Source organism: Gossypium raimondii, chromosome 9 (assembly GCF_025698545.1).
Source record: "Gossypium raimondii isolate GPD5lz chromosome 9, ASM2569854v1, whole genome shotgun sequence".
Taxonomy (NCBI): domain Eukaryota; kingdom Viridiplantae; phylum Streptophyta; class Magnoliopsida; order Malvales; family Malvaceae; genus Gossypium; species Gossypium raimondii.
The window spans coordinates 1,856,800-1,878,276 of record NC_068573.1 but is presented as its reverse complement, the minus strand read 5'-3'; the positions used below and the strand labels follow the sequence as shown (position 1 = coordinate 1,878,276).

At 33.4% G+C, this 21,477-nt stretch overlaps 1 protein-coding gene and 1 long non-coding RNA gene across 3 annotated transcripts; both read left to right on the top strand.

Annotated features, from left to right (window-relative positions):
- Positions 1-316: 316 nt before the first annotated feature.
- On the top strand, positions 317-1,831 carry LOC128032435 (uncharacterized). The gene is made up of 3 exons (XR_008188578.1): positions 317-358; positions 822-908; positions 1,696-1,831. It is a non-coding gene; the product is annotated as an uncharacterized LOC128032435 (long non-coding RNA).
- Positions 1,832-13,448: 11,617 nt separating this feature from the next.
- LOC105798094 (auxin response factor 6) lies at positions 13,449-20,722 on the top strand. Of its 2 annotated transcripts, XM_012628008.2 has the most exons (14): positions 13,449-13,638; positions 13,754-13,866; positions 14,158-14,256; positions 14,343-14,399; positions 14,485-14,643; positions 14,760-14,844; positions 15,873-15,963; positions 16,512-16,676; positions 16,757-16,879; positions 17,064-17,139; positions 17,259-17,406; positions 17,510-18,654; positions 18,899-19,089; positions 20,245-20,722. In XM_012628008.2, exons 1-14 carry the CDS (start codon positions 13,596-13,598, stop codon positions 20,462-20,464), a joined length of 2,715 nt encoding a protein of 904 aa, XP_012483462.1. In that variant the 5' UTR covers positions 13,449-13,595; the 3' UTR covers positions 20,465-20,722. The 2 variants fall into 2 exon arrangements, with proteins under 2 accessions (XP_012483462.1, XP_012483463.1); XM_012628009.2 differs by lacking the exons at positions 13,449-13,638; positions 13,754-13,866 and having other exon boundaries at positions 14,338-14,399.
- Positions 20,723-21,477: the final 755 nt, after the last annotated feature.

Genomic DNA, 21,477 nt, shown 5'->3' with positions numbered 1-21,477 from the left:
CGGAATGATTTTGTGAAAATTTCGTTCGAAAATTTCGACGTTTGGGCACTCAATTTAGTCAAAAGGACTAAATTGTAAAAAGTGCAAAAGTTGAGTTCTACATGTTAGAGGTGTCCAATTGTTATGAAACTTTAAATTGGAGGTCCTTATATGGTAATTATACCATTGGTAACTTGGTAGACAAAAATGGACATGAGATAAGTGAAATAGAAAATTTTTAAGTTAGGGGCAATTTGGTAATCTAGTAATTAAAATGAATTAAAAGGGAAAAATATGGCAAAAATCATCATCTTCTTCATTAGGACGAAAACAGCAAGGGGAAGCCATAGTTAGGGTTTTCAAGCTTCCAAGCTCCATAGTAAGTGATCCCAAGTCCCGCTTTTAATGTTTTTACGTTTTGGAGTCCTGTAGCTTAATTTAGCTTATTCTAGCAATAATTTAACCTAGGGTTTATATTTGGAAAAATACCCATAGGTGAAAAGTGTTTATTTTGATGTTTTATGATAGAATATGAAGCTAGAAATTATGTTAAACAACTTTTGTTAGCCGATTTTAAGCAAAAGCAGTAAAACGACATAATCGGTAAAAATACCTAATGTTCATAAGTACATGTTAGAGTGGGAATTTGATGTTGGCATAGAAGAGAAAATGTTCATCATGTCATAAAACATAAGAATAAGGGATGAAGTTTAATTTCCGAGCCTTGGGTCAAAAATGTAATTATGTAAAGTTTAGGGGCAAAATTGTAATTTTGAAAAAGTTAGAGTCAAGGGCTGTTTTGTTGAATGTGAGTATTAAATAAGTTAAATTTGCTATTTTAGATCAAGAAGAACGAAACTCGAGGTTAGACAAAGGGAAGAATAAAGTTGAAGACTAAGTTGTTGAATTGGACTATATTTGATACCGAGGTAAGTTTACGGTAAATAAATGCAATATTTCAATATTTATTATCAATGCTGTTATTTTCCAGCAACTATGAATTTATTTTATGAATTTATTTGATGATGATCTAAGCATGAAATGATAGAGAATTAAAATTAAAAGTCCCGTTGATACATAAGGATGGTAATGGATACGAATGTCATGACATTTGGGTAAAGAGGTCCCATGTAAGACCATGTCCGGGACATGGCATTGGCACCGAGATGAGAGGTCCCATGTAAGATCATGTCCGGGACATGGCATTGGCACCGAGATGAGAGGTCCCATGTAAGACCATGTCTGGGACATGGCGTTATAATCGAGATGAGAGGTCCCAGTAAGACCATGTCCGGGACATGGCATGGGCACCGATATGAGAACATCCCATGTAAGACCATGTCCAGGACATGGCTTTGGCATGTTATTATCAAGAGACCCGAGTATCCTTATTATTCCAATGTAGCTCAACAGCTTGTAAACGAATCATGTTCATGAAAGTTCGGTTTAAAGCATAAATGGCAAGCTCGGTAAGTTATAAGAGTTAAGAACTTATTATACTATCAATTGATGTTCAACGATGCAGCAAGAGTTGAGTAAGTTATGTACACAAGTATTCTAAGTAAACAAGCAAGAGAACTAGTATGAGATTAACTAAAGAGTAAACTAGAGATATAGACATTTGAGTTTAATTATTTAAGTTAAATATTGTTATTTATTTGCTAGTAAACTTACTAAGCTTTATGCTTACTTCTTTTATTTCTCTTTCTCTTATAGTATTGCAAAGCTACTTCAAGGATCCTAAAGAAGTCGGAGATCGTCCACACTATCAACCACAACTGCTCGGTATTTTATATCGAATCACGTTTGAGTTATGGCATGTATAGGGATTTAGTTATTTTGTATGTTTGTGATTATGGTTTTGCTAAAGAATGGTGTGTAAGTATTTGATGATGAATGGTTGCTAAAATGGTTAAGTATGGAAGTGTTTGTTGTTAAAAAAGTTTAGGTGATAAACTATGAATGGAAATCATAAAAGGGTAAAATTTTGCAAAGAAACAGAATTCCGACAGCACTGTGACGTGACTTTGAAAAATCACCCAAGATAGTATAAAATGAATTAGAGGGTGAATGATATATGGAATTAAATCTTGTTGAGTCTATTTTCATTGAAAAATAACAGTGTAGCGAAAGGAATTTTATATTTTAAGATATGTGAATTTTCGTGAGACAGGGTCAGAACAGTTTTGGTGTCCCCTGTTTTGAGTTTAGAAAAATCATTAAAAATTGTACAAAAATGGTTATGAGTTGAAATTTACATGCTTAGATTCCTTAATGAGTCTATTTTCTGTAGGAACAAGTGGGAATAGCATATGAAAATCCTATAATGAGAAAAGTTATTTTTAGTAACAAGAGGTCAGAATAGTCGAATGGTGAAACAGGGGAGACTTTAACTAATAAACTGTACTAATTGGCTGAACCAAAAATTCTAAAAGTTTTATGGTAGGAAGATATATGAGTCTAGTTTCAGGGAAAATTTACGGAATTAAATTTCGAGTTCTGTAGCTCAAGTTATAATTAATTTAGTAACTGCTGCGCGATTGGACAGATTTGCTGTAAATAGTGAAATAAATTTTCAAACCTAGTTTTTAAGCTCCGAATTGGTAAGATAAGCTAAGTAATGCCTCGTGCTCGACTCCGGAAACGCTCTCGGGTAAGGGGTGTTACACACTCACTAGAATGGCTACGCTCACAGTGCACACAAAGCGGCCATCCAGAACCACCCGTCAAACCATTATTACTAACCACAACCTTACTCTGCTACTTAGACTCACTTGGTCGACACTAATGTCATACACTCCCATTAGAACCCTGAATTTCACGTCTCCTCTTAGACAGCCATCCAGATGCACCATCAGAAGTCCTCTTACCCGATTCAGTTACCACAAAACAAAGCGGCTTAGCCAAAGTCTCCTCAACAGCCTTGGCTTTCTCAACTAACTCATCAAACATCTCCATGTTCTGAGCTACCAAGTAAATATGAATCTCACGATTAAGCCCAAAATGGAACCTTTTAAATCGATCCCTCTTAGAAAGTATCATCTCAGGGGCCTTAAATTTATTTTCCACTACATTTTCGAATCTAATTTTGCAATAGATAATACCCTGACCTTAGATCTATTTTGGAGAACACAGTGGCAGCTCTAAATTGGTCGACCATATCACCTATCCTAGGCAAAGGATATTTATTTTTGATAGTCAACTTGTTTAGCTGCCACTAATTCATGCAAAGCCTTAGGGAACTATCAATCCTTTTCACGAATAGAACTAGAGCTCCCCATGGAGAAATGCTAAGTCTAATAAACCCGTGATCCAAAAGCTCCTAATGTTGTATTTTCAATTCTTGTAATTATTTTGGTGCCATGCAATAGGGAGCAATAGACACCAGAGCGGATTCGAAAATAATTCAATACTAAATTTTACCTTACGATCTGACAGTATTCTGTGTAGCTCCTTGGGAAACACATTTGGGAATTCCCTAATAGTTTGGATTCTATCCAAAATGGTACTATCGACATTTTCATCCATCACATAAGCTAGGTAAGCTTCACATCCCTTAAGAATTAACTTTTCGGTCACTATAGTAGAAATTATATTAGACAGATAATTTCGACACTCCACAACCATAACAATTTCTCTACCCTCAATTATTTTTAAATTTACCCTCTTGGAGGCACAATCTAGGCTAACTTAATGTTCCACTACCCAATCCATACCCAGAATTAGATTAAACTCCCCAAATGGTAACTCTAGAAGATCTACAAGAAACACTACCCCTTGAACCTCCAACAGACATCTTTTATAAATTTTATTTACAACAACGAGATGTGCTAAAGGGTGTACTACAGTTACAACAGTAGTAGTGTCCTTTACCCTTACACCTAATTTTTCTAAAATTTCACAAGATACATAAGAGTGGGTGGATCATATATTAATCAAGGCAAAGTATGGGACAGAATAATGGTAAAGATACCTATTGTGACATTTGACACATCCATTTCTTCACGACCCCTAATTGCATAAACAAGGGTGGATAGCTTAGCCTCGGCTTAGTTTGCGTTGGTAGTTACAGTACTCACAGCCCGATTCTGCCTATGGCCCCTCATAGGTAATTGGGTTGCTCTCTAATTTTGGGCCAGAGCTTGTGTTTGCTCTGTTCATTGAAGGCATTCCCTTTTCATATGCTACATTGACCTACATTTAACGTAGACACCTAACTTTTTCCAACACTCTCCCGTGTGGCACTTTTTGCAATACGAATAGTTGGGAGTCTTATTTCTAGTATTAATCACAGCAGCCCCTTACTGCGGCCTACCTTCTCTAGCTTGTTTAATAGGACGAGAGTTTGAACCAGTGGAACCTAAATCTCTTTTAACTGGTACTTTACATTTCTCCCTTTTCTCACGTTTCACCAACTTAATTTCCTTCACGATCTTGACTTTCTCTGCTAGTAAGTGCTTACATCCCGTAAGATCTTATTAAGCATTTATACTTAATGCATTATTGTTTCCTTACACATAGATTTGAAGTGAAGTGCATAGAGTCCAACTCACCATTCGAATCACATCACCATTGTGAGACTCAAAGAATATGAAACTATATGGCATTGACTCCTTAGTGGAATGTATTTAAAGGTTTATCCAACGACAGAGCCAAGTAGAGGCTCATGGGGGCCATGTCCCCCCAAAGTTTAATTTTTTTTCAATTTAGTCATTTGTAAATATACTATGGCCCTCCAAAAAATATAAGTAGCCCCCCCAAGGTTTAAGATTTTTGCAATTTCCCCTTCGTATATATATTATAGCCCTCCTAAAAAAATAATTAGACCCTCCAATATTTTTATAGTATTAAAAACAATATTAAAAATTTTATTCTTGATAAAAACAAAGGAAAATCTTCTTGCGAAGCTAAATTACTCATGATGACTTTTGAATGATATTTTTGTTCAATAATAATAATTTAATATTTATTTAATATTTTACTTAAAATAATAATATTTTATAAGTAATATAATAATATATATAAAAAGAAAAGAAAAGATGAACAGACTTTTATCATCTTTCTTCTTCATATTGGTGCCTAGCAAGAAAAGAAGAAATTTTTTTATCATTTTTCCTCCAAATTTTAAGTATAAGGTATGTTTTATTCAAATTTTTAATAGACTTTGAATCTTTGAAGCTTGTTTTACATATATATACCAATAGTTTTTATTTTATCAAGTGTATTAAAAGTTGTCATTAAAGGATATTGATGAAAGCTTATAAAATTAAGTGAAATGTGTATGTTTTTGGATGGAAAATGATTATGGAAAATGATTAGGAGACAGTTTCTAACTTGTTGGAAGTGTAAAAACGAAACAAAAATAGCTAGATAATGTTATAGTAAGTTTCAGCCAAAGTGGAGGGGAGGAAGAAAATCTTGGTCACTTTGTTTAAAATTATGTCAAATGATAGATTGTGAAGCAATGAGTATTCTAGTGAAAACGGAATAAGAAATGGTTAACTGAGTCAAAAGATATGTGAATTTCGGATCAGGAAACTTAAGTTGTCAACTTGATAAACCATGTATATTCAAGCTTGTCATTAGTAGTTGATTTAGGGTGAGTTTGATTGGGTGGTGCATTTACTTGCGGTTAGTGTAAAAACAGCGGTGGCGGTGAGATTAGATACTGAAGCGATACTATAGCGTGAAACAAAATGTAAGCTAAACGCACCGCACCGCACCCAATCACCCATCCAAACCCACCCTTACTATATCAAGCTATATTAATTTTATTTTTATGAATTTTGAATGATTTAATTAGTATTTAAAAGATTATGTTTTGAATTGACAACTACGATCTCAATAATAAAATTAGTAAATTCTTGATTTTAAGTTGAATTTGAATAGTATGATTTCGAATGGTTGAACAAGCACAAGCATGAGTATGTTTGATTAAAAGTAAAATTTGAATATGAAATGAAATTGAAATGAGAATGATATGAAAATGGAAATAAAATGGATTATAGAATTTGATTTTACCCCATTACACAAAGTTAGACTAAATCAAATACAATTGGCATGTCATAGAGTCTTTACATTTTCTGTGACTTGCTACGCCTTATTTCACTTGTTCTCGGTGAAGCCTTCTCATTTTCTAGAATTCTCATTATTGCAGGATATTATTTTTTATAATTTTATAAAATTAAGTTTCAGGTCGACTGCAAAAAATGAAGAAGGTAAAGACAGTTGATACTTTTTTAAGAGGAAAAGTAGTGATACTTGTGATGCGAGTCGACCAGTGAACAATGAAGATTCTCCAACTATCAAAGCTAATACTTCTAAATGTCCAAGACTTGAAAGTGAAGATCATCCAAATCTTACTTTTGATATTAATAATCTAGAGTGGGATTCAGGATTACGTCCTCAAATATGGGAATATCATGTTAATCAGTGAGATGAAGTCATTCGAGCATATTTAGAAATAGGGTCATATCAAATACGTTTGTCTGAATACCTACTTTCTGGTGACAAGCATCCCCGAAGATTTTAGTCTTCTTGGTTTTGCAAATTTCCTTGGTTGGAGTATTCCCCTACTAAAGATGCAACATATTGTTTCTCATGGTATCTTTTCTCAAAACATATTGTTCGTCATGGAATGGATACATTCACTATTAAAAGTTTTAATAATTGAAAAAAGTTAATGATGGAAAAATGTGTGTTTTCTTGAATCATGTTGGCCAAGATCCATGCTCTCCACATAATAATGCTGAGAAAAGTTGTCAAGATTTGTTAAATCAATCTCGGCACATTGACAAGGTTATAAATGCATAAAGTTTAGATAAAAAAGAAGGTAACCGCTTACGAGTCAAGACTTCAATTGATGTTGTTTGATGGTTAACTTTGCAAGGATGTGCTTTTAGAGGTCATGATGAAACCTATAATTCAAGAAATCAAGGTAATTTTCATGAATTTATTACATTGTTAGCTTCCTATAGTGATAAAGTTTCCAAAGTTGTTTTAGACAATACTCCAAGAAATGTTAAATATACTTCTCATATGATCCAAAAGGAGATTTTACATATTCTTGCAAATAAAGTGCGTCATAAGATTTGTGAAGACATTGGAGATTCTAAATTTTGTATCATTATTGATGAGGCATGCGATGAATTTAAAAGGGAGTAAATGACAATTGTTTAAAGATATGTTGATGAGAAAAGATTTATAAAATAGCGTTTCTTTGATCTTGTACATTTCCAAGATACTACAAAAATAACTTTGAAAGAGGAAATATGTGTTGTTCTTTCTCGGCATTGTCTTGATGTTCAAAATATCTGAGGTCAATGATATGATGGTATTAGCAACATGCGGAGTGAATGGAACGGTTTGCAAGCATTGTTTTTAGATGATTGTCCCTATACATATTATGTTCATTGATTAGCTCATCAACTCTAGTTGGCATTAATTGTTGCTTCTCGAGAGGTAATTTCTATTCATAAGTTTTTTCTCTGATTTGAACTTCATTGTTAATATAATTAGTGCCTCTTGCAAATGTCATGATCAATTGCAAGCTGCCCAAGCAATTGAAATTGCAAATATGTTGGCAATTGATGAACTTGAAACTAGTAAAGGACTTAACCAAATTGGCACTATGAAACGAGTTAGAGAAACATGTTGGAGCTATCATTTTAGTTCTATTTGTAGCTTGATAAGGATGTTTAACGCTACTTGATTTGTTCTAGAAAATGTTATTGAAAGTGGCTCTAATTATTCTGTCCGCGGGGATGTAGCTGTAACAAATAAGAAGATTACATCTTTTGATTTTGTTTTTATCTTACATCTAGTGAAAGAGATAATGGGTATTACAAATATTCTTTCTCAACATCTACAACAAAAATCTCAAGATATAGTAAAGGCTATGTACTTAGCCTCAAACACCAAAACTTTGATACAAAAGTTGAGAGAAGATGGTTGAGACAATTTGTTGGAAGTTGTGAAAGCATTTTGTGAAAAGCACAATATTGAGGTTATTGATATGGATTCTCCATATGTGGTAAAACATGGTCATCACTAACATGTTGATTTCAATATGGAGCACCATTATCGGGTTGAGATATTTAATGCTGTTATAGATTCTCAACTTCTTGAGCTAAATAGTAGATTTAATGAATGGACAATTGATCCTCTTACCCTTAGCTCTACTTTGGATCCTAAGGATGCTTATAAATCCTTCAATAAGGATTCCATTTGTTGTGTTGTGAAAAAATATTATCCTTTTAATTTCACTGAGGAAGAGAAAGTAATCTTGAAGTATCAACTGCAACATTATAAGCAAAATGTTCCAAATCATCCGAAATTGTAAAATTTGTAGACAATTTTTTATCTTTGCCAAGGATTAGCAGAGACACAGATGTCAAAGGTATATTTTCTTGTTAATAGATTAATTCATCTTCTGTTGACTTTTCATATTTCAATTGCAACTACAGAAAGAGCATTTTCGGCGATGAAATTTGTCAAAACAAGGCTTCGCAACAATGGAGGATGAGTTTCTTACAGATAATCTTGTTGTTTATATTGAGAGAAAGATTGCTGAAACTTTTGATTCGGACTCTATATTTAGTGATTTTATTTCTTTGAAAGAACGTCGTGCACAATTTTAAGTAATGATATGATATTTCTTCTTAATTGTTGGAATACTGCTTCTTTTAAATCAATTGTTTATATGTTTAAATCAATTATCATGTTGGAATATGACTTCTTTTGATTCGACTGTTTATATGTTTAAATCGATTTTTATGGTGGAATATTGTTTCTTCTTCTTTTGAATCGATTTTTTATATGTTTAAATCGATTGTTATGTTGGAATGTTGCTTTTTTTGAATCGATTGTTTATATATTTAAATTGATTGTTATGTAGCACGTCTAATTTTAGCTTGGCCCTCCCCAAGATTACCATCCTGGCTCCGCCACTAGGTTTATTCATGTTATATATATATTCTAGTTTCATGTTATAATAATGTTTTCTTTAAAGGATATAATTTGAAGGTTATTTTATGGTTGGCTTTGAGCCATGGTTTAACGAATATTTAGCCTTGTGATGCATGCAAGAACATACTATAATCATTTGGCATGTTACGATTTAGTCGATTTTGGCGGTCTTGTCGGTTCAACATTAGTTTTTCGGTTTTGTTTGTTGGTTCTCAATTTTTTAATTTCAAAACCAAATTGATCGAAAAAACTTACGTATATTATATTATATTATTTGAAATATATTTATTTTTATAATATATAATAAATATATTTCCCACTAAACTCATTTCAATAAACTTAAACCTAAATCATTAACCCAATAACTTCTAAACTCATTAAATCTAATAAAACACAACCTGATAAAAATAAAAGTTGAACCCACTCCTATATTTTTCAAAATTTACTAAACAACCTTATTTTTAGAATTTATTGAATAATTAAATGATCATTTTGTAAATTTTCATAATTAAATAACCAAAAAGAAATTTATTAATAGTTAGGTGGCTACTAGTATAGTTTACCCATTGACAAATATATAAAAATATCACATGTATTTGAAATTTTCAATAAATTTAACAATCTATATAGAATACAACTGTATAAGTTTTCAACCTTGAAAACAAAAAATGTATTAATTGATTGCTGATTTCGACTAATTTACCAATTAATGCCGGAAAAAAAAATTACATGAATAGACCAATTTTAGAAAAAATTACGGGAATAGGCCATCTTTTGAAAAACACTTCTAGTTGGAAGCGTTTTCAAGTGATTTGTAGGAAAAACACTTCTAGTTGGAAGCGTTTTCAGTGTGTTGCCTGGAAAACGCTGGAAGCGTTTTTCCCAACGGTTCAAAAAAAACGACTACTTTTCCAATGACTATTTAATTAGTCGTTACCCCTCCAAATGGTCAATTTTTTTACTATAACCCCCAATTTCATTTTCTTTTCCAATTCAATCTCAACTCTCTCACATTCTTAATTTTCTCTCAAATTCCTCTCAATGCCCACTTAAATTCACTATTTTTTTTGCTCTCTCAATTTTATTTATTTAATTAATTAAATTATCTCAACATTTTCTTAAATTATTTTTTTCTAATACAAATTATTTTGGGTTTTTTGAAATTATCAATGACAAATTCTCTAATCCATCATGTTAAGAACCATGTTTCCGTCGATCAATTGCAAATGGTAAGAATATTTCTTATTATATTTTAATGTTGTATAATTTTTATATTTTTTGTTATATTTGAATTTAATATTTTTTATTTTTTTCCTTGAATAGGCAGAAGATCGAATTTTACAATCCAAAATTCGTAATCTACCTGCTCCTCCATCACCCTTAATCGAACCATACTTGAGAGAAACTAGCTTTCCGCACATGACCCTTGTAGATAGAGGGTGTAAGTTGGACCCGACACTCGTAAGCGTGTTGGTGGAAAGGTGGAGACCCAAGACGCACACTTTTCATCTTTCATGTGGCGGATGTGCTATCACTTTGGAAGATGTACAATTACAGCTCGGGTTACCAGTGGATGGGTTCGTAGTGACTGGGACTATTCACGCTAATTGGAAATTTTTATGCAATGAACTTTTAGGGCTGGTTCCGAAGACAATTTTTGGAGGCCAGATATAAGTCGAAATAGAACAACTCGAAAGAGAACAACACGCTCTGACTCACATCTTATGATAATCAAGGGGTATCCTAATGCCAGATAAGTCATGAAATCTCGTCCATTTAAGGTGGTTGTTGAAACTTGTCAACTTTAGAGAAGCGGGCAAACTCAGTTGGGGATTTGCTGTGTTGGCGACCTTATACTGGGAGATGTGTCGGTCGACGTAACTACGAAAAATTAAAATTGGTGTTTGCATGCTACTACTGCAGTCATAGGCGCGGTATCGATTGTCATTTTTACGTCTTGAAGCAAACTACCCTTACACGTTCCCACTCGTAACAAGGTAAAATTCATTAGATAACCTATTTACCATGATAAAATAATTTAAAGTTTAAATGATTCTGTTAACAAGTTATTTCAATAGGTGGGATCATGGGCCGAGTTACGCGAGACTACCGAAGGAGTTGTGAGATATAAGGATTCTGTTAGACCCACGTTCTAAAGCAGAGGTAAGTATTTTTTTCTAATTTGAATTATTTTAGTACGATATTTGATTTGAGATTTAATAATATATATAACTAATTTTTTTATACTTTAATATAGTTTGTATGGACGCCATACGAGGATCCGACAATTTGGGAATACATCCTGTCAGAATTCTTGGTGAATCCCAACATTTGGCACGTGAAAGTGCCATTAGTAATGTACGCTACCGTGGAGATGCATGAGTCGGATAGGGTGTTGCGTCGGGTTCAAGCAATTGATTCTAGTGGCACATCAGGACCTCAATGATCTGCATCCTATCGACTTCCAAGGGAGTCCGAATGAGAATTGGATTAAATTCCACGCGAATATATCAACATGTGAATAATCAGTACAAGTTTTTACCTCCTCGTGAGGCCATTTTTGCTCAGATCTTACTTCTTTTTCACATTAAATTTTTTTTATAAATAAAAAATAAAACTTTGTAAAGCTAAAAACCCTAGCTTTTTACTTCACCAATCTCTGGTTTCTTAAGCCAAACTCTCATCCCAAACTGTCGCTGCTATTAGTTGAGTTATAGAAATAAAACTAGAAAATGATACTTCTTTCAGAAATAAATATATATTGGATTTTTTTGGGTGCGTGTGTCAGAGAGAGCGTTTGAGTTTTTAAAAGTTTTTTGCAAAAATATTTCTTTAACCAAAATAAGAAACAGAAAATTTTAACTGTGCTTTTTAACCCAAAAAATATTTTAAACAAAATACTTTATAATTATATAAAAATACTTTTAGCATTACTTCTTGAGAATACAAAATACTTTAGAAGTAATGCTAAACAAAGCCTTATAATTATATACAAAAATTTAAGCATTTAAATATATTTTAGTTATGTATATTTAAAATTAATACAATTATTAAAGATTAACTTTTAATTTTTATAAAAAACAATATATATATATGTATAAAATACAAGCATGAATCACTTGAATTGAATTTATATTTAGCAGAGTTTTAAGTGTTCAACATATTTTTAAATTGGGTTTGGCTCATAAACACTTAATATCTTCACTTCTTTTTTTAATAATTCACTTCTGCACTTAGTTTGGAGTTGAATTAAAAAAAAAAAGTAAATTATGCCTTATAGGTTAAATTAAAAAGTAAATTAGTCTTTTTTTTGTTAAAATTTATCTATTTGTTTTGTTAAAATTAGTCTTTGTACGCTAGTATGAGGTACAAGTGGCAAGTCACATGTAACTATCTAATTATTTCGTCAGGCATGTCAATTTTTAACAGTTGAAATAGTGAAAATCTTAACATATATGAGTAGTTTGCTCATTTATCTAACTTACAAAGATTAATTTATCCATTTTTGAGTAAAATAAGTAAAATAGAATTTAACTTCTAATAAAAAGTCTCCATGATACTTATACCAGTGTGTAATGTCATTTGAGGCAAGTATTAGACTTTTAGAAATTTGAAAGATAATTTAATAAAATGGTAAACTATATTAATAGTCACTTAACTAATAGTAAATTTCAATTTTTGTCATCCAATTATGAAAAGTTACAAATTGATCATCTAACTATTAATATTTTTAGTTAACCAATTATGAAAAATTACAAAATAGCTACTGAATTATTCAATTTTATATTTTTGATCATCTAATTATCTTAAATTTTCGAGTGTTTTGTTTTTATATAAGCTAATTGATGACAAAAAATAAATTAAATAATTAAAGGATTATTTTATAAACTTTTATAATTAAATAAAAAAATTTATTAATAGGTCAGGCTATCACTTTTGATAAATATATAAAAATATCACATGTATTTGAAATTTTCAATAAATTAAATAATGTAAATAGAATACATAGTACATACCAAATTTACTGGACTCATTGCTGATTTCACCTTTTCTGTTTTATTTTTATATTTTTAAAAAAATTACTTTTGGTTCTCTCTCTCCCATTCCCACCTGCAGTTCAGTCCTTCAGCGCTCTCTCTGACACACGCACCCAAAAACAATCCAATATATATATATATCTGAAAAAAGTATCATTTTCTAGTTTTATTTCTATAACTCAACTAATAGCAGCTCCAGACTAAAGGAACATTTTTGGTATGAGAGTTTGGCTTAAGAAACCAGAGATCTGGTGAAGTAAAAAGCTAGGGTTTTTAGCTTTACGAAGTTTTATTTTTTATTTATAAAAAAAATTTAATGTGAAAAAGAAGTAAGATCTGAGCTTCATGAAGCCCTTCTGAGTAAAGGGTACTTCTGTTTTTTTATTTTTTATTTGGATATTTTAAACTTAGGTTTAGAAACTTCTGGTGGAGAAAAGGGGGGGTGGGGGGTGGGTTTTTCCTTCTTTTGCTTTTTACTATGGATGATGTTATATGAATCCTCAATGTTCTTCAATAATTAGGGTACTTGTAGTTTCCTTTTTCAACTACTCTTTTTTTTTTTTTTCGTTTGAATAGAAAAAAAACCCCCTTTTTTGTTTTTAGATTTTAAGAATGAGACTCTCTTCATCAGGGTTGAATCAGCAAACTCAGGAAGGTATCTGCTTTTTAGCTTTTTTCTAGTAGTTTCCTTAAGCATAGAGCTGTATGAACTTTCATTTTTTTTCTTTTTTTTTTTCGAAATTATGAAATTGAGAAATATTTTTGTACAGGGGAGAAGAAATGTTTGAATTCTGAACTTTGGCATGCATGTGCTGGTCCTTTGGTTTCTCTTCCACCTGTTGGAAGCCGAGTTGTTTACTTTCCACAAGGTCATAGTGAACAGGTAAGTATGCCTGCATCATTTATCATAGTTTACTAGCAGAAGTTTTTTTAATGATTATACAGAGTTTAAGAAGCTATGTAAGGATGGTATATAATTTCTTTTCCCATTGATCTGTAGTGATATGATTTTCTTGGGCCTACCATTTTAGTATTGCTGAATTTATCCCCACTTTTCTTGTTGTTAATGCATGAATTGCTGGTGAAGCTCCTCAAAAGGAAGAGCAGTCTATAAGGAAATGTATATTCTTCTGATATTTTAGCCTACTTTTGGTGTTTATGACTCCCTCTGCAGGTTGCTGCTTCTACTAACAAGGAAGTAGATGCTCATATACCGAACTATCCGAGCTTACCCCCACAACTTATCTGTCAGCTTCACAATGTGACCATGCATGTAAGTTAAATGCCTGTATAGACTACCTTGGTTTTTATGGAACTTTAGTTGGTTGCTTATCAAGTCTTTTATTCTTTCAAGTACAGGCAGATGTGGAAACAGATGAAGTGTATGCTCAAATGACCTTGCAGCCACTGAGTCCAGTATGGAACTTAAACTTTGTTTGAAGATTTAGTACTTGGTAATCTTTTCTTTTTCTTGTTTCTTGACTTGAAAGCATTCTTGTAGCAAGAGCAAAAGGATGTCTACCTACTGCCTGCAGAACTAGGTGCTCCCAGCAGACAGCCAACCAATTATTTTTGTAAAACACTAACAGCAAGTGACACTAGCACTCATGGAGGATTCTCTGTTCCTCGCCGTGCTGCTGAGAAAGTCTTTCCTCCTCTTGTAAGTTTTAGTTGGTTACAAGCAATTCAATTAACTAGCTTCTGCTTTTACTTGAATTATTGCACGTTGACTTTGTAATTAGTTTTTTCTAAAGTAAATGTTTATTGTACCTTCAGGACTACACCCAGCAACCACCAGCTCAAGAGTTGATTGCCAGGGATCTTCATGACAATGAGTGGAAATTTAGACATATATTTCGAGGCGAGTGATTAAAATAGCTTTTTTCAAATGTGTTCCAACTTTGTTTTTTTGATGAACTTCCGAATTTTCATGATCTCATTGTTTTATTTGTCATATTATTTATTTATTTTTGTATTAAGCTTATATTCTGTTTATTAACTTTTTGGTGTGCTGTAACATTTCTTAACCGTTTGGTGTTTTATATGGTTGTTTCTAGAAGTTTTAAACGATAATTCATAAAGATAGATTTAGTTGATGAGCCAGGACATATCCTTGTTATATTCTGTAGTAGTTTTTGCTCTGGTTAAATCGTGGCTAAGAATCTTTGGACCTGAGATTTAGATATTTTCTTTACGGTTACGTCTGAATCTTACAAATGAAGTTTTTTCTGATGAATAAGGAAAAAATATTGGATGGGATATTTCTTAATAAGATATTACAAATAATGCTTTCACGTTTGTTTTGCTGGCTGTATGCTCTGTTTATGCTGAGTCCACATGTCCATTTTTTAGTAAGTTTTAGTTGTTTCTCACCTTTCACTTGTTCAGGCATCTTTTTCTGGACTGAAATATTGGTTCATGTTGGTCTTAGCACATTGTGAAGTATGATGATCTTCGCAAGTAAATTTAATCCACTCTTTTTGAAATATATGCTTCAGATGTGGTGGATGTGTTGGATGGAAATGAAACATATTTCTGGCAGTTTTCCATAATCGATTTATCTTTATAATCTTCATGATGTGGCTTTGATGTGACTAAGTCTGTAAGTCCTTTTCCATTCATAAGAAAATGAGGGGATTGCAAATATTTAATCAGCTGTCTATGTTGGGGCTTTTGTTGAAAACATTTAATACTCTTGTCTATTAACTGGTAGCAATTCTGTGAGAATAACATCTGAGAACTTGGGAATATTTCTAATATGCACGATTTACTTGATGAGATCCAATGTTGTATGAATTTGGAGATGGATTCTTTTTTGATGAAAAGGTTTTGGATTTCAATGGTTGCATTTCCAACTATTAATCAGTTTGTCTCTGCTCTCATATGCAGGTCAGCCAAAGAGGCATCTTCTTACAACCGGGTGGAGTGTTTTTGTAAGTGCAAAGAGACTAGTTGCTGGTGACTCAGTCCTTTTTATCTGGTAAATAGTTTTATTTGGTGACTTAGTCCTTTGCTCTTTGATTGACTGTATTCTGATAATAGCTTTCAAACCCCTGATGGGACTTGAATCAATCTAGTGAAATCATCCTGCTTGGTTTGGCAGCAAAACAAATATGAATGCTTATTTTTTGGCATATGGATATATTTTCTATGTTTTTCATTTCTGAAGTGATGAGCCTAGTGGCATGCATTGCTTTATGTGCACTAAAAGTGCCAATTGAGTGGGTTGGGTCACTTCTGGTAGTAAAAAATTGGGTCATTTTATGTTTGGGTTGCTTTAGGTTCAAGCTATTTTGTAATCAAATTGTTTTTAATTTTAGTTCTGGTCGTTCTGGGCAACTTTCCTTGGTCAAATTGCTTTGGTCTGGTTTTCAGTTTTGGTTCAGGTTTGCTAGCTGTAGGGTGCACATTTCTATGTTGACAGTTACTGCTTTACTGCTGTTTCTTGTCGTGTTACTGATCGATGAGCTTGCTAAGCAGTCAATATTCTTTCTGATTCCTGTTCTGTTTTTTTGGTTTTCTTACCAGGAATGATAAGAATCAATTGTTGTTGGGTATACGGAGAGCAAACCGTCCTCAGACTGTTATGCCTTCTTCTGTTTTATCAAGTGATAGCATGCACATTGGTCTTCTTGCTGCTGCAGCTCATGCGGCTGCAACCAATAGCCGTTTTACTATATTTTACAACCCAAGGTCAACTACCTAATACTAGTTGAGAAAGGCTGATGCTTAGTACAACAAAGACTTGTTCATTAACAGTAGCTTGATTGCAGGGCTAGTCCTTCAGAGTTTGTCATTCCTCTTGCCAAGTATGTTAAAGCTATCTCTCACACCCGGGTTTCTGTAGGCATGCGGTTTAGAATGCTGTTTGAGACAGAAGAGTCAAGTGTCCGACGGTAGGTCTTAGATTTCTGAATGTTTTCTTGCTTCCCCAAATTGCTTATAGTTTATGGTGTTGTGTTCCACAGTAATGGTTTATATTCCTCAAGTAAATACTTATATTTTTTTATCAGTGAATTGACTTTAGTATCATTGACAAATATAGGTGGTCAGTTGTTTTAACAATTTTTTTTTAAGCAGATACATGGGTACAATAACTGGCATTAGTGACTTAGATCCTGTTCGCTGGCCAAATTCGCATTGGCGCTCTGTTAAGGTTTTTTGAAGTTTCTATGTCCATTATTGTATTTTTGATATTTGATCTTTTCCTCCTCTTCAAATTGGCTTAAAAGACAATGCGTTAATTGCTGACATGAAAGCTTTTACTATTTCCAGGTTGGCTGGGATGAATCTACTGCAGGAGAGAGGCAGCCAAGAGTTTCCTTGTGGGAGATTGAACCGTTAACAACCTTCCCTATGTATCCATCTCCCTTCCCCCTGCGGCTGAAGCGACCATGGCCGTCTACACTACCCTCCTTCCATGGTATGCTAAAACCATTGCTATTTGATGATTGGAGTTGCAGAGTATCTTCTTTACCTGGCGTTTCCCTTTTCTGTACTGAATCAGTTTAGTTTTTTGTTATCAGCTTTCAAAGATGGTGATATGAGCATTAATTCCCAATTGATGTGGCTTCAAGGTGGGGTTGGGGATCAAGGACTTCAGTCTTTAAACTTCCAAGGATTTGGAGTTGCACCTTGGATGCAACCAAGGCTTGATACTTCTTCAATACCAGGTGTACAACCTGATCTTTACCAAGCAATGGTGACTGCAGCACTTCAGGATATGAGGACGGTTGATTCCTCCAAAATAGGCTCTCAATCTCTCTTGCAATGCCAGCAAAACCAGAGCACATCCACTGGGTCGCCTGCTCTAGTTCAGAGGCAAATGTTACAACAGTCCCAAACACAAAATGGGTTTCTTCCAAGTTTTCAGGAGAATCAGACTGCTTCACAGGTTCAACTTCTGCAGCAGTTGCAGTGCCCCAATTTGTACAATGACCAGCGACAGAAGCAGCAGCAGCGACAGTCTCAAGAAACACAGCAACTGCCACCTGTTCCGCAGCAGATTTCTGATGTAATCCCTGCTTTTCCTTCTGTGTCTGCCAACCAAGCGCAGTCATCTCTGCCAGCTGTTGATTCACAATGCCAGCAGTCGACATTTTCCGACCATCTTGGGAACTCCATAGCTACATCTGATGTTTCTTCTATGCAAAGTATCTTAGGCTCATTATCCCAGATGGGAGCTTCCCATTTACTCAACTTGAATGGATCAAACCCAATCCTCTCTTCTTCTACTTTCTTGTCCAAGCCTGCAGCTATTGAACCACGGCTTTCATCCAGAGTGGCCAACTCTGTACTTCCCCAGGTTGAACAGTTGGGAACTGCACAATCAAATGCATCTGAACTTCACAACTTATTACCTCCATTTCCTGGAAGGGAGTATTCTGCTTACCACAATGCAACTGATCCACAGAACAATCTTCTCTTTGGGGTTAGCATTGATTCTTCGTCTCTTATGCTGCATCATGGGATGACAAACCCGAAAAGCATCAGAAATGAAAATGATTCAATGTCCCTTCCGTACGCTGCTTCAAATTTCACAAGTGCTTCTGGCACAGATTTTCCTCTTAATTCAGACATGACTGCCTCAAGTTGTGTCGATGAATCAGGTTACTTGCAGTCCTCTGAAAATGTGGACCAAGTAAACCCTCCAACTGGAACCTTTGTCAAGGTAATAGCATTTTCCCTTATATTTTCAAATGTATCTTTGATTATTTTTAGATTGGTCAAATATGTGGAGCTGTCTTATCTAGTTAGTATGGCGTATAAATCAATTCGTTTAGTTATCACAAAGTTGTGTACTGGTCATACTGTATTGGATTTGATGATATCTGTTGGAGACTGTCTAAACTTCATAACTGGATTGTCTCATGGCATGTGATTCTCATGGTTTTCTATCTAATGCGTGTTGACAGGTTCACAAGTCGGGGTCCTTTGGGCGCTCATTGGATATTTCCAAGTTTGGCAGCTATGATGAGCTGCGCTGTGAGCTTGCTCGACTATTTGGCCTTGAACGCCAATTAGAGGACCCTCAGAGATCAGGCTGGCAGCTTGTATTTGTTGACAGGGAGAACGATATTCTTCTCCTTGGTGATGACCCATGGCAGTAAGTTCCAAACTGCACTATTTATTCTTGAAAGAATTGTCTGGACTATTAAGATAGCTGTGAAAAAACCTCTGTATTATTATTGCATCAAATTTCTTGATGATAGCTCTCATTATTGCTTATTCTAGCTATGTTTGTTGAAATATTGCATCTATGAAGATACCGTGATACTGAAAATGGAGTAGTCGGTTTAAATGGATGTAGGAATATGCTTAGTGGATTATCAGGTCCAGAAAAATCTAACAACTTTTTGATAGTCTCCTACACTTGGTTCCTAAGAATAGGAAACTTATAAAATTGCATCTATGGTACTAGTCTACAAGTGACTAAAATTATGGAAGAGAAGGCATTGCCTACCATGGGGGGAAGTGGGGACCATAAGTCTAGAACTACACATTTTATGTCCGGAAAGTGGAGTGTTTAGAAGACTAGAAGTACTGGAAAATATATTTTATGGTATTTACTAGAATTTAGATATAAAATTTGAGGTATCAATCGAAGGCAAACCAGAAAAGGATTTTCAGTGTTCTTAATGTGCTGTATAGGATTAAAAGTATTTGTTGATGCTAAACAGTTTCAAGCAAATGAACGGGTTAAGGAAGGGTATAAAAGTACCGTGGAGGCTCCTGAAGTAGGAATCAGGTTGCATTTTGCCCCTTTTACTAAATAATTGGTAAATTAGTCTTTGTATGTTAGATCAAAGAGCAAATTGGTTATTTTTGTTAAAAAAATCATCTATTTCTACTGTTAAAAACTGGCATTGTTGACAGATTAATTAAAAAGTTACACATGGCATGCCATGTGCACCTCATTCTGATATATAGGGATCAATTTTTAACAGTAGAAATGAATGAAATTTTTAATAGGATTAGTTTGCTCGTTGATCTAATATACATTGGTTAATTTACCCATTTTTTGAGCAGAGTAGATAAAATGCAATCCAACTATTAGTATAATGACCTTTATGGTACATTCACCAAGGTTGAAGGTATGGTTGGATGCTATACCAGTCATTAGTCTTCACTAGAGTCGAGTCTGTATTACCAATCTAAAATACTTGGGAGTTATCTAGTTGAGTCTAGTTTGCATCGCTAGAACATTGGCTTTATAGTTTAATGTGTTTCAAGGTTTTCGTTGTTCTTTTGTGATCATCAGGGAATTCGTGAACAATGTGTGGTATATCAAGATACTATCCCCACTTGAAGTACAACAAATGGGGAAAGGTCAGAATCCTGCTACTTCTATTCCGAACCAAAGGCTTAACGCCACCACCACTGCTACCACCAGCAGCAGCAATGGCAACCACTGCGGTGACTACATGAGCAGACAGGACTTGAGAAGTTCTGTTGCATCAATGGGGTCTCTTGAATACTAAATGAAAATCATCCTCAGGACTGAATAAAGTTTTTGAGGAATTGAAAATGGAAAGTTGAAGGTGATAAATCATGAACGTTGTAGGTGTTATATGGTACTGTTAGTAATATGTAAGCATATGTATTGATACAACATCAATTTAAGATTTACCCTTACTGCCTGGGACCTAGGTTGAGATTGAAGCTTTTATGTCAAGACCACTACTGTACTGTTGGGAAAATTATAAGTGGAAATATGATTCTAATAGTACTTATGAGTACCAAGGTTTATATATGTAATTATATAACTAAGATTTCAAGTCTTGTTCTGCGTTAAAAAATATTTGGGTAAAGTATATTTCAGGTTACTCAACTTTTAGGAAACATTTAAAATACTCACTTTCTTGTTGGAAATTTTAACTTGAACGTCACTTTTAAACAGTTGATACGTTGGTATACTCTAGTGTATTTTATTTTTTATATATTTATTTTTAAATATTTTATTGTACGGGACACTTTTTAATATAACTTGTAGAATAAAGATTTTCTTGAGATTTTCTTCTTTCTAAATAAATAAATAAAATTAAAAAACATTATATAACTTTTAAATTTTTGAAAATATTTATTTATATATATTTTAAATTTTTAGAATTAAAATTAAATTGAGATAATATGTAAATATTGAGGTAAGTTTTATTAGAAATTATAAACAAATTGACACAATATGTAAAATTGAGGACTAAATTGATATTTTATCAATTTTGAATTGTCATCTTACCCTCTCATCAAACAGTTGATGGCACCTAACGGAAATGAACCAAAAATAAAATCTGATTAGTTGGATGATCATTTTGAAAATTTTAAAAATTAAGTGATAAAATTTTTTTGAATATGATTGAGAGACCTATAGTGTTTTCTACCTAAAATATTTAAAATATTTATTTATTTAAAATACATGCATAATTTACAAGAAATATGACACTTAAATTATAAAAAATTAACCCTACAAAGTACAAAAGATTATAAGAATAATTAA